We start from the raw sequence: 13,528 nt of genomic DNA on the forward strand, positions 1-13,528 counted from the left end.
AACCATAAAACAAACAAGAAACAAGTAAAGGAGATGAATATAATTTTAGAAAAGTTAGATATGATAGACCTGTAGAGAAAATTGAATGGGAGTATAAAGGAGTATACCTTTTTCTCAGTTGTAGTTGGCACCTTCACAAAAATTGACCATGCATTAGGGCATAAAAACTTCACAACCAAATGCAGAAAAGCAGAAATATTAAATGCATCCTTTTCATATCATAATGCAATAAAAGTTACATTCAATAAAGGGCCATGGAAGCAGTTTAAAAATTAATTGGAAACTAAATACTCTAATCCCAAAGAAAGAGTGGGTCAAAGAACAAATCATAGAAACAATAAATAATTTCATTAAAGAGAATTGACAACAATAAGACAACATATCAAAATTTATGGGATGCAAAAAAAACACTTCTTGGGGGAAATTTATATATCTAAATGCTTACATCAATAAAAAGCAAAAATGTCTATCTCTAAATGTATACATTAATAAAAGAGAGAAAAAATAGATGAATAAACTGGGCAAGCAACTAAAAAAGCTAGAAAAAGAACAAATTAAGAACTGCCAATTAAACACCAAATTGGAAATCTTGAAAATCAAAAGAGAGATTAATAAAACTGAAAGTAAGAAAACCATTGAACTAATAAATAAAACTAGAAGCTGGCTTTATGAAAAAAACTACAACGACTAATAAAGTAGATAAACCATTGGTCAATTTGGTCAAACTGATGAGATGATGGGCTACAAAAAGTCACTGTTAAGTCACTGATCAAATTGAAATTCCCCAGTCAAACCAATACGACGTTATAGAGCATTGGCCATGATTTGAAGGCTACTAATGGACAGAGAACAACTGTTCCCTGACTGAAGAACAGCCATGCCTCATCATGACTTATAAAAGCAAGTTGGCTTTGGGGGCTTTCAACTCTTGGGGACTTACTTTTCCCATCAAATCTTCTGACAAAATGTAGCAAGGGGAAGGGAGAAGGGATTCCTCTCCTTCTCCTCCCATCCCCACCCTCATCATCACCAGGAGAAGCAATGGTAACTTACAGCACAAGCACACAGTAGGGAGAGACATGCTTGCCCACAGCTTGAAAGGCAAGTTCAAGGACAGACTTTTTGAATTTCAGCCTCTTGTATACAGGGGAAGATGGTGTGTGTATGTGTGCATGTACGCACATGTGCATGTGGGGAACATGAAGTTTTCTTAGGCAGCAGCACCCTGGAATATAGTCTTCTAGCAGAGAAAGAGATTTTCTGTGTAGCACCAGCTTTGAGAGTTAGTTTGTGGCTAACTCCAAGTTTGACAGTTCCTGAGTTCAAGATTTGAGGCCCTTCACCTAGAGAAGTATGGTTCCTGCTTAGCATCCTATTTGGAGAGCAAAGCCAGACCATGACTTGGAAAATCCAAGTTCAGAGAGAAGGGATTTGCTTGTTCAGCAAGTTTCAAAGTATGTTGACTTTTCTGGGAGTCAAATCCAAAGTGGTACTATGTGTCTTGAGGACATTGGGTGGGTAGGACTCATAGAGGACTGCCCTGATGGCAATCCCAAGTTCAGTTCCCTTTGGAAATAGGGATAGAGGGGGAGCTGAGAGACTCTTTGAATGTTTAATATTCCTGTATTTGTTAATGGACTCCTGAGACTCTTTACCTTGTGGCTTTTCTGTGGGGAGCGACTAATGGTTCTCTCACAACCAATATTGCCAATAATCATACTGTACACAGAGTGCCTGTTTTGGAGTTGGGTGACTCCCATTACACATATTTGGGAAAATCTCTACACAAACTACACTGAGGCCTCACTTTGTAGAATTTCCTGGATTAACTGGGGAGGCAGGGAGAAGTGAAACAAAGAGCCAAAAGGTGAGAAATTGACCCACTAGGGCTAGACCTCAGGATGAAATGTGGATTATGAAAGCCCAGAGTCCCTGGTATATGTGGGGTTGGGGGTGGCAATAGGCCATGGGCAAAATTGGTGATCTTGGGCAAGTCCAGTCCTTTCTCTGGGCTTCTCACTTTTCCTTCTCTATAAAAATGAGAGGGGCAAAGTTCCTTCTAGTCCTGACATTCTACAATTCCATATTCAAAAGTAGGAAGAAAAAAATAGGTACAATGTAATATTCCAGTTCCAAGAGCTGAAAGCAGAATATTCTCATTCATTTGCTTGGAAAAGCTACCCCAATTCTCTCCCCTCTCCCAACATTCCACCTAACCTGGAGGAAAATACAAATGTAAGGTCTGACTTTTTGAGGTTTTGTTTTCTTTCTGTGTGTGTGTGTGTGTGTGTGTGTGTGTGTGTGTGTGTGTGTTTCAGTTCATACCTGTGAATATTTTTTAATTTCAACAGTGGGGGGAACTCATAGTATAGAAAATCCTTCTGTCAATGGAGATTGACTGCATTTCAATCTAAAGTCTTAGAGACTAGAAATGACAATTACACATAAGTGACTTCCCCATGGACACACAGTCAGTGTGTATCAGAGACAGGTCTTCCTGACTGCAAGGCCAGCCCCACCCCCCTCCTCTCTCTCTCTCTCTCTCTCTCTCTCTCTCTCTCTCTCTCTCTCTCTCTCTCTCTCTCTCTCTCTCTCTCACACACACACACACACACACACACACACACACTCTCTCTCTCTCTCATATGTGCTCATGGATTTAAAGCTGGTACAGACCTTCTAGACAATTTGACCCCTCATTTTATAGATGAGGGAATGAGACTCAGGAAGAGAAAAGCACCTTTATCCAATTTCACCTACAGAGTTGGACTTGCCTATAGGTCCTCCACCTCTCCCTGCTCTGATACTTCCATTCTTTTGGCCTTAGACCTTCCATATGCTCAATACCTCAATACCTCTATCACAATGGCAATATCTGCAGCCAGCCTAAGTGGATCTGGTGCATCTGGGGCAGTAGGCCTGTGGGTACTACCAGAGAGAGCCATCGCCACAGTCTCAGGTCTGACTCCTGGCAGCTTATGTGCAGGAAGCCCACAGGGTAGCTCCAGACCCTAGGGCAGACAGGCTACCATCAGTTCTCTGTAGGCTGTAGTGAGTTGCTTCTTCATATCCCAGCTCAACCCTGCCTGGCTCATCCCTGGGCTCTGATCATGATCCTATCTCATGAGAGGGACACCTTCACTAGATATCCAAGGAGTACTAAGGATGATCAGAATGCCCATGGGACTTGAGATCCAGGCTCCTGGACTCCTTGTCCCTGTCTTCCCTGTTGTCATATTCCGAAGGCTGGGCAGGGCATTTACTCTGTGCTATTGATAATAATCCAGCATGACAGTCAATATTAAATGGACAACAAACTCTAAGAGAATCTTGTTATATAGGCTCCTAGACTGAGTTGAAGGAAGGGATCCTTGAAATCTTGAAGTCCAACCTCTTCATTTTACTGAAGCACAGAGTGGGTAAGTGTGTCTTGCACAGGTCACTCCGGTAGGAAGTGTCTGAGGTAGGATTCAAATACAGCTTTTTCTGAACCCAGCCAATACGTCCCACTACCCATCTCTGCCTGAAGAGCCAGTTCTCATCCAGTAGATCATTTCTACCTCATCCCTAGGTCCTCTGGCACTGCAGCCTCAGTGGGGCACACAACCAAGGTACACCTCCAAGCATGCCCCAGGCCTGCTTTCTTCACACTTTGGCCTGCCTCTCATCAGTCCATTCCTGCTTAGTGTTCTGCAAGGCTTGTGTTTTCTGCTCATCAACTTGGACGTAGTCAACTCGATGCTCTTCCGAAATCAAAGGTTTCTGCAAGAGAAAAACAGACCAATTTGCATTAGCTCAGAATAAAACCATCCAGAACCCTCTACACTTTCTTCTCCTCTCATCCTGGACACTGGTGCTCTTCATGCTCTACTTAGCCTTGGAATGTAACATGATCAGATATTGTTTTCATGATTAGAATTTGATTAAGCATTTATTAAGCACCTATTGTGTCCTAGACCCTGGGGACACAGAGAAAAAAGTGAGAGCCTCCTGCCCTCCAGGAGCCTTTACCTGAACTGGAGAGATAACATACCTCTATATCAATGTATCAGAACACATACAAAATGATGGGAAGGAGGTGGGGAAGGAAAGCAGAATGGGTCTTAATAGCAACTGGAGGAGGGGGCAAGGAACGGGGCTAGAGCTGAGTCTGGAAGGAAACCAGGGATTTGGAGAGGTCATACTGACAAAAGAGGACATTACAGGCATGGGGAAACAAGCTATACAAAGGCATGGGAATGGGAGAAACAGCAAGAAAACCAATTTGGCTGTCCCACAGAGTGCAACATGTACAATAAGAGAGTAACGTAGGAGAAGGCTGGCCAGGTGTGGAAGTATCAAACCAAGGGGTTTATTTGATCTTGGAGACCGTAAGGAGCCATTAGAATTTGTTGAGTAAAGGGCGACATGATCAGAACTGAACTTTTTGGCAGCTATTTGGAGGATGGATTGGAGTGAGGAGGCTATTCTAGTAGTTCAGGTAAGAGGTGATAAGTGATTCAAGAGGGCATTGTCTATGCAAGTGAAAAAGAAGGAACAAATTCAAAAGCTACTGAGGAGGAAGACACAACAAATGACACCTGACTGAATATGGAGGCTGAAAGAGAGTCAAAAATCAAAGACGACATTGAAGTTGCAAGCCTGGATGACTGGGAGCACAGGACAGCTCTCAGCAATGATAGGAAAGTTCAGAAGAGGACAGGGTTTGGACAGGGGGAAAAGACAACGTTGGAGACACACAGAATTTGCCATCAAATTCAAAATGTCCAAGAGGCAGTTGGTGATGTGGGTCTGGCATGCAAGAGAGAGCCTACAGACAGGCATATATTTGGGAATCATCAGCATAGAGGCAATAATTGAGCCCATGGGAGCTGATGAGATCAAAGAATGGAATGGTATAAAGAGAAAAGGAATCTCAAGACAGAGCCTTAGGGGACACCCATAGTTTGTGAGCTGGATGTAGAAGAAGATCCAGGAAAGGAGACAAAAAAAGAAGCCATCAGAAATTTAGGAGGAGAGTAAGGAGAGAGCAATTTCATGAAAACTCATTGAGGAGAGAATATCTATGAAAATGCGATCTACAGTGTCAAAGGCTGCAGAGAAACAAGAAAGATGAAGATTGAGAAGGGGTCATTATATGTACAAATAAGAGATTACTGATAACTTTGTTGGAATAGAAAGAATTGGATGAGTGAGAAGAGAGGAAGGAGAGAAAGTAGAGATCATGAGCATAGATAGTTTTTTCTAGGCATTTGTGAAAGAAAAAAGAAATATAGGCATTACTGCCTATTCCACTGAAATGAACTGATTTGAGCTTTATTTCCTTCTGTTAGATCAGATTGAGATATGTCCCAATTCTCCTAGGAACTGAGGGCACCTTTGAACAATATGACAGAGTTTTCTGTCATCCTCTCTGACATAAAAGCCTCAAATAAAGGAATTATGGAGTAAATATAAAGTACTTACAATTGAGTCTACAATTGAGTCTACACTACTCACTTAAGAAAAGCTCCAGCATAGGGAACCTTGAAAACTCTAGGAAGCAGACAGCAGCTATCAGTGTCATGCCAACCAAACATACATGGTACCTCAGTATGCGTGTTAGATGGCCCAATCTCAGGGGCTCTGAGGTCCCTAACACTCTGTTGGAAGATAACAGAGAGGAACCTGAAGGTCCAGGGGGTGATCAAGTATAGCCAAGAGAACAGGATGGGGCAGAACCTGGCTCTAGCACAAAACTCTAATTCAACAAAGGAGCTAAAGTTGGAGAGGTGAATAAAGCAAAGAACATGTCCTGCAATATGAAAAATGATTGTAAATCTATCTCCATAACAACTGTAGGGAAAAACTCAAGGGAAAAAATGGATTTTCCAGAAGGACTACATAAATATCTAGGAGAAATAAAGCAATGTTTAAAAATGACATAAAAGCTCTAGAGGAAAGAATTAGAAGGAAAATAGTTTAAGGGAGAAAATATTATAAGAAATCCTAAATCAAAACTGCCTAAATCTATTAGAACCAGAAGGCAAAGTGAAGATAGGAGGAATTCACTACTCTCCTCCTGAAAGGGACCTTAAAAGGAAAAGTCTCAGAGAAGTCATGGCCAAAATACAGAGTGCCCACAGCAAAGAAAAAATACTGCAGGCATTCAGAAAGAAGCTATTCACGTATCAAGGAACCAACCACAGACAGACTCATACAAGACCTGGCAGTGTTTACTAAAAACTAGAGGAGATCTTGGAACACGATAGTCCAAGAGGCAAAATATATGAGCTTACAACCAAGAATAATTTTCTCTGCAAAGCTGAGTATGGGGAGGGGTTTGGGAAGGGAAATGAGATTTTAATGCAATTGGTTTTCAAACATTTCTGATTTTAAAAAAAGACCAGAGCCTCATGAGTAGGAATTTTGAAATAAAAGTCCAGAGAAACCTAGAAAGGTCAATTTGTTAGAACAATTGGAATGGTCATGATAATGCATGTGGACATTCTAATAGGTGGAAAAGAAATGAATGTCTTTGAATGCCTTCAAAGGATATGGAGAGAATTAAATAAGATAAAAAAGGAGGTCTTTGGAGCAATCATATTTCTGTTTTGAGAGTCTGAACTGGGGAAAGAGAAGGAGAGCTAAAAGGAAGGATATGCTCAGGAGTGTACAGGTAAATGTTTAACAACTAGCTTTCTGAAAAAATGTATACACTACACACTTTCAACTGCATTAACATTTTCTTCATCACTTTAAGTCCAGTCCAAGGGTTGGCAAATAATGGGTCCCTAGGCCATATTTAGCCCCAAAGAGTAGCTCAATAACAATGGTTTTTACATTTTTAAATGCAATCAAACTTTATTTTAAAATGTAAAATCCATTCTTAGCTCTTAGGCTGTACAAAAACAGGTGGTGGGCCATAGTTTTGCTGACCCAACAAAATAATAAAACAAGTCCCAATTTGTAACATTTGCCAATTTCTACATAAATGCTCACCTTAAATACTTAACAATAGTTAAATTGGCTCTCAAGAGTCAGTCTGAGCTGGTACCAGCATAGCCCTGGATATATTATTGTAGAAATGAAGAAGGGGATGGAACTTGCTATTTCCCATGGGAAATAGGAGCTGTAGGAGCTATGGGAGACTAGCACATAATTATGAAGGAAAGAGTAGGGGGAGTGGGCATCAGAAGAGACAAAAGAGAGTTGAACATACAACACATGCAGTTTGATGAAAAAATTCATCAAACTTAACAGAAAATCAGTGGAGATCTTGGAACACGAGGGAAGGGAAGGGAGGGAAAGGGAAAGATAAAGGGGAGGAGTAGGAAAGTCACAAAAGAAACAAACTTCCTGATCCTAAAGGGAGGATTAAAAGATGATTGGGGGAAGAAGGGCAAGAAATAAAAGAAAAGAAGTAGAACCTAAGGAGGTGCCTTAGATTGCTTCTTAGGCAATTGAATTATAGCTAACAAATTGTAGTATATGAATATAATAGAATGTTATTGTGGTGTAAAAAATGACAAAAAAGGCAATTTCAGGGAATCCTGGGTTGTATAAACTGAGTGAAGTGAAGGGGCAGAATCAGGAGAATTATTGTATACATACAGTAATATATACAAAGACAACAATATTGTCGAAAAACCATGCAACTTTTGAAAGGCTAAAGAAACCTGATGGGAGCACTGCCCCACCTTGTCTCCCAAAAACCAGTGTTGAAGTATGGTGCCTACCTGCTGCCAGAGGGGGGATAGACTCAGGAGGTAATGTGAGACAAGCCATGTATTGGACACCGTGTGTATTGTTTTTGCTTGACTACACTTATCTGCTACAAGTTTTTCCCCTCCCTTTTCTTACCCTTGGTTAATGAGGCAGGGGAGTTGAGGGAAGTGAGAAGATCAGGACAGCAAGTGGTAGCTGGAATTGAGTGAATCACACCAACTCCATCCTGAAACTCAATTCTAGAGCTAGCTCACTTCTCTCTCTATTCAATTATGGGTCTAGTCCAATTTCTATCTTGTGAGAAAACTTTATTCAGTTGTGGGAATTGGGAGAAAACCTTATTGTATTGTTTGAACCTAGCCCTGGCTGGGAAACTGGACCACCTCTACCTGCTGTCCTTAACTAAGGACCTAGGTTATGCTGACCAGAAACTTTGTAAGATCCCAAGATTGATGCAAGGAGTTTTCTCACAGTTGGACATCTCAAGCAACCCATATGTCTTATCTGAAAACTAGCCCCATACTGATCAATCAGTTATTGCGCTCATCTTCCCTTGATTGTTTATGGATACTTCTTTTCTGAATTCAAGGATTTGAACCTGTTCTCTTCCCTTCCCAACTTGGAAAGTCTCTAATACAATTAGAAATCAGATTACCTAATGTTGTATTGTTTCCTTTTAATGAACTGTCCTTATTTGATCAATTGTTTTTAATGTATAAAAGTCTTTTCCCCCCTGTATACTAGGTTCAGGCCTAAGCTGAGGAGGCACTGGCAACTGGCATGTATTACTTAATAAATTGAAATGCTCAGAAGGTCAAATCTTTGTTTTCCTCAATCATTTCATCTTTCACCCACCACAGTTTTTGGTGACCCATGCTAGGTTAAGTCAAGACTTGGAACCCAGTTGACATCCTTACAGAAAACCCCCCTAGAGATCTCCAGTTAACTTTTTACCAGGGGACTTTTTCAGGAAAGACTGCATCTGGAGGTAGGACTCCCTGCTCTCCATCTCTTTTTCTTCTGAGCTCAGGTAATGTTTAGGATTTGGTTTTTGTTTGTATTTTGAGGAATACTTTGGGTCTTCCTCTGAGATTGGGGAAGGATAGGTTTGGAATTCACTTTCCCCAGGAAGTTTACTTTTAAGAGGTTTGGACCATTTTCCCATGGATTAGTTCACCCAGGAAGTTTTGGTTTCCCCCTAGGGTTTGGGGAAGTAGAGCTAAGTTTTAGGTTTTCAGAAATTGCAATAGAAAATGAGTTCCAATGGTAGCAAGATTCCTTTAGGTTCCCCCTTGTATAGATTTTTGATAGCATGGGACTGGGGGGCAATAGTTATGGGAATGTCTAAACAGCATGCAATTGAATTATGTGACATCTGGCATAAAACTGCAATCGATTCAGCCAATAATTTGTTTGAACTAATTCAGCTTTTATCATTATTACAAATTAAAGAAATTAAAATTGGCCATTGAAAAATCTTATTCTGATCAAATGAAGTTTGGGTTTTGCTGGGCATCTTTAAGTGACGCTTTTTGCCCACCACCCACTAAAGGGAGCTTCTTCCTTATATCCTATGGATGCCTTATTGCTTTGTCTGTTTTGTTTTGTCTTTGTAAAATGTAGGGTGTTTAAAAGGAAAATACAGCCAGCCAGAAAAACTGCTGAAAGGCTACAGCCAAAGAATTTAGAATGCAGGGTAAGTTTCATCCTTGAAGCAGTTGCCCCAGTAAGCAGGACTAGCTTTCACTTTAGGTTTTCAGTGAGAGATTAGATAAGAAAAGAAAACATCCTGTAAGATGCTCCCCCCCTGTCAATTCAACCTTAGCCACACTGGAATTACAGAAAAAAAAGTCACATAATAAAAGTTTGTAGAACTGCTAAAAACATCTTCGTAGATTTTGGTGGATTAAGGAGTTTGGAGATGAATCATTTTCACTTAGCAACATATGCTGAAACATTTAGCGAGATTTGGGGTAGCCCTCTGTAGAATTTAAGGTGAAAAAGAATTAAATTCTATAAAAGCTTTAAGGGTAAATAGCACTTAGATCACCCCCCTCACCCTCATTGATAGCCCTATTGCTTTAGTGTAATGAAGGAAGACAGCATGTTTGAAAGCAATCCCAGAGTGGGGTGGGAGGGAAGGTACATGGTATGAATTTTTAAATTTATCTGAAACTTAAATAACTGCCTCTCATTAACCCTTCCTTCACCATGAAAAGAAGAAAGATTGTTTAAATCAGACCTCTGAGCTCCTCCTATCCCAACTCTGAAATTTCCCCATGTCCCTACCCTAGCTCAGACCTTCTCCCTCTGACCCTATTAACCCCTCTCATCTCAGATAAGGTTTCCAAATAAGTGTGCTAGACAAAAAATGCTAGAAAATGCAGAGAGACTTAAACTTTTAAAAGAATTATGATAAGAATAAATATTTGAACACTATATTTAATGGGGTATATTTTTTGTTTTAAAACAGATAGTGATAATAATAAGTTTAATAGAGAGTTAACAACAGTGATGGTGAGAGAGAATAAGGAGAAGAAGGAGAAGGATAAGGAGGAAAAGGGGAGCCATTGTAACATTTTTTAAGACACAAAGAGAATAGAAGAAAATACAGAAGGAAGCACAAAGTTTTAGAAATAACACATGGTATTTATTATATTCAAAAAAAGCAAAAGGTGTAAAATGGGTTTATATATAAATTTGTTTTTATTTTTCTGTGTACATGGAAACATTTCATGCAAGTTTGGCTGATTTTTCCTTAAGGTATTGAAACCATATTTGAAACTTGATTGGCTCAGGGAACTAAAGGTTCAGACTGTTGACATCACTTACTGATCACTGGAGTACAAAAGAACCACAAGGAGCTCCAGGTGCTCCCTGATAGGAGGCAGCAGAGTTTGATTTAGGTGAAGCAACTCAGATATCCTCAGTGTATATCCTTGTTGAATATCCTTCCCCTGCAATGCTTATGTAAATCTCCATTTGTTAACTGTTGAATGATGCATGAGTGCCTCATTTTGTTCCAATATTAAACATAAACTATGAGGGGCCTGATCTAAATCAGACCCAACCCAAAACACCAAGATAAACAAGAAGTTAATACAAATATATAAGAATAAAAAAATTTTGTCACAAGGGAAGGTTTGTTGGGTAGGAGAGGGAGGGAGAAATATATATGGAAATAAATGTGATGTGAAAAAAACAAAGGCATCAATTTCTACAAAACATTAAATACTTGACAACTACTGGCCATCTGATGGAGGTTGCCTACTGTTGGCAGCATCTCAGGGCATGAAAATGGCAGTTCTACTTTATCTGATAATGGATACAAATGAACACTACTCCTTCCCCTCCAAAATAAGCCCCATCCCCACTCTTATACACTCATTAGGGTCTGAGCAAAATCAAGTTCCGAAGACCCATTGGGGTACCATGTGAGCTCTAAACTTGGGACAACTTCCCAAAAAAGAAAGGAATAATGAAGTCCTCCAAGAAGCTATAGGGAGAGAGTGGAGCTCCCAACCTAAGAGTTCTTACAATGGACCAGACCCAGGGCTACAAGCACCTAGAAAGTAGATTCCTACCTTGAGCACCGGAGATGGAGAAGCTGGATTAAAATCCAAGGCTAAGTAATCAAGGCTGAATTTCTTTGGCCAAGAAAAAGTGCCCTCACAGGGGGAGTGTCCTTGTCTGTGTTCCTGCCAGAAAAGAGACATTCAAGAATTGAGCAGAATACAGCATCAGGGAAAGGAGGAAGCTGTTAAATGCAGGGGCATCAGTGGCCATGGTGTAGGACTGGGTTTGTGAGACCAGCCCTCAACAGGATGGTCATTTCCTCCCAGACACTGCTTTCCAACGTGGTCTAGCTCATCCACAATGGTATCTGCTTCATTTGCCCTGGGCTCCAGCCTTTAGCCAAGCATAAATGACTGAAAGGAATGCAACTGCATAAGGTGTGTCAGTAAAAAAAATAGAACCTGATAAAACACAAGTGTTATGAGTTCACTTGTAATAAAGAGATAAACTCTAGAACAAGGTAAAAGAAAATACAAGTACATGGGTACAAAGTAAGTACCTTTGCTAAAAGATAAATGTTATCTAATAACCATTGCTTAAATTCACTCAGGTTTTCCTTGCCAGGGCTGCCTCCTTTTCTTCTTGGCTACAGCCTATCTGAAGCTTTCGTATACTTCAGAACATCAGTAGTCACTGCTTTGCCTGCTTGAGGAGGTGAAAGTTTTTAATTATAATTTACCCTAATTATTGCTAAGGTAAAAGTCTTGTTCTGGTGATTCCCCCTAGCGTCCAGCTAAATTCAGGTAGGCTCACCAGCTCATTGGGGATAAATGGGGATAAATCTGAGCCACAGCAACTCTTTAAGACCATCAATTCCATCACCAAGGGGTTGGGATTTCTATCAGTGGAGGGGGTAGCTACCACAATAGAAGCATGGCTCCTTCAGAGCTCCTGAAAGTACCACAGTGAGGAGTTGATCTGATCCTGCATCTTGCCACTCACAGAGACCCATCATATCTATGCTTTCTACACTAGGAGAATTTTCCAACTACTACAAACCAACTCTATGTCATGCCCTTCCAAGGCAATATCTCTTTCCAGGTAGCTAACTTTGGTTCAAGTCTACAATTTTTTTTTTTTTTTGCATCAAAGAACTTCTCAGGCTTTCTCAACTTAGTTCATTCTTTCCAGAATCTGATTCAAGGGAGATTTTCATCCTTTACAGTGGGGAAAACCATTGTGTGGGGGGGGGGGGGGGTAGGGTGAGACTCTATCCTCCCTTGAACTCTAGCAGGTCTGTCAGGGTCTCTCTGCTCCTGGGTTTCACCGCTTTACTTGAATCATTTCTGACTTCTGGAGGTCAAGATCAACTTCTTTACATCCTCTTTAACAGTGCTCTCCCACTAGGATATTCCCAAAAGCCATTTTGAGGTGTGAGAAACATTAGGAAGCTTTTAGTGGAACTCTTAATGATTAGCATATAATCTACATAACGCTAAATAAATTTGCAATTGACAGCTAAAGTAGTTGCTTCCCTGGAGATTACTATTCCTAGATTTTTCTCTTTATTTCTCGTTGCCTACTCACTATCATCAGCCTAGAACTGGAAGAAAGGCATGGCTAGGGTCAAAGTTTGAAGTCATGATTCTGTCATCTCCCTTTGATATAGCTGATAACTGAAAAAATAACCCCAAAGACTCGCCCCCATCATCCTCTCGTAGACTCTGGCCAAGCTAACTTCCCAATGAAGGGCCCATCCAGCATAGGCAAATGTTGGAGCATAGGTTGTAAATTAATTTCTAAATCTATAAGTCCTTGAGGCCCCAACGTACCACGGATAACCTTGCCTACCCAGCCATTCGGAACCACAACCAGCTCTACTGTGCACTGGAGCCAAAGAGAGTCACGGGCTGGGACAAAAGTAAGCAGAAGAGCTAAAGGTCAGGTCTATGGAGGAATGGCATTGAGGGTAAGGAGAATCTGCATCCATATAATGATGGCAACTACAGAAATGCTCCAAATATTACCGGTCTTTCATTTCAGTTTTGGTATGAAGGTATCAGAACTTTCTTCCTAGAGTTTGCCAATGAAATGCTTCTTAAGTTCTCCTAGAATATCTTGGTGCGGTCTGTGGGCTAGCAGGGAGAGAAGGAGAAATGGAGACTACGATAGTTTCTGTTATGGACTTATTAACCTCAAGTTTCAGACCACATAGAGTTGGTGTCCTTTTTTTTAAGAGCACAAACCCACAACATAAAACATTTCTTAGAAAAAGAACTTGTCAATATTCCATCCACATGCAAAA

The 13,528-nt window shown here is 40.5% G+C and overlaps 1 protein-coding gene across 2 annotated transcripts in view; it reads right to left on the minus strand.

Moving 5' to 3' along the window:
• Nucleotides 1–81: 81 nt before the first annotated feature.
• The window catches only part of GAB3 (GRB2 associated binding protein 3), a 152,140-nt gene continuing 138,693 nt past the window's right edge, over nucleotides 82–13,528 (minus strand). For both annotated transcript variants that reach the window (XM_072626979.1, XM_072626978.1), the window contains exons 9-10: nucleotides 11,292–11,405; nucleotides 82–3,762 (exon numbers count right to left, since the gene is read on the minus strand). In XM_072626979.1, the coding sequence (XP_072483080.1) occupies nucleotides 3,646–3,762; nucleotides 11,292–11,405 (231 nt within the window). In that variant the 3' untranslated portion in view covers nucleotides 82–3,645. The remainder of the gene's footprint in view (nucleotides 3,763–11,291; nucleotides 11,406–13,528) is intronic.

This window comes from Notamacropus eugenii, chromosome X (genome assembly GCF_028372415.1).
Source record: "Notamacropus eugenii isolate mMacEug1 chromosome X, mMacEug1.pri_v2, whole genome shotgun sequence".
NCBI classification, from domain to species: Eukaryota; Metazoa; Chordata; class Mammalia; order Diprotodontia; family Macropodidae; genus Notamacropus; species Notamacropus eugenii.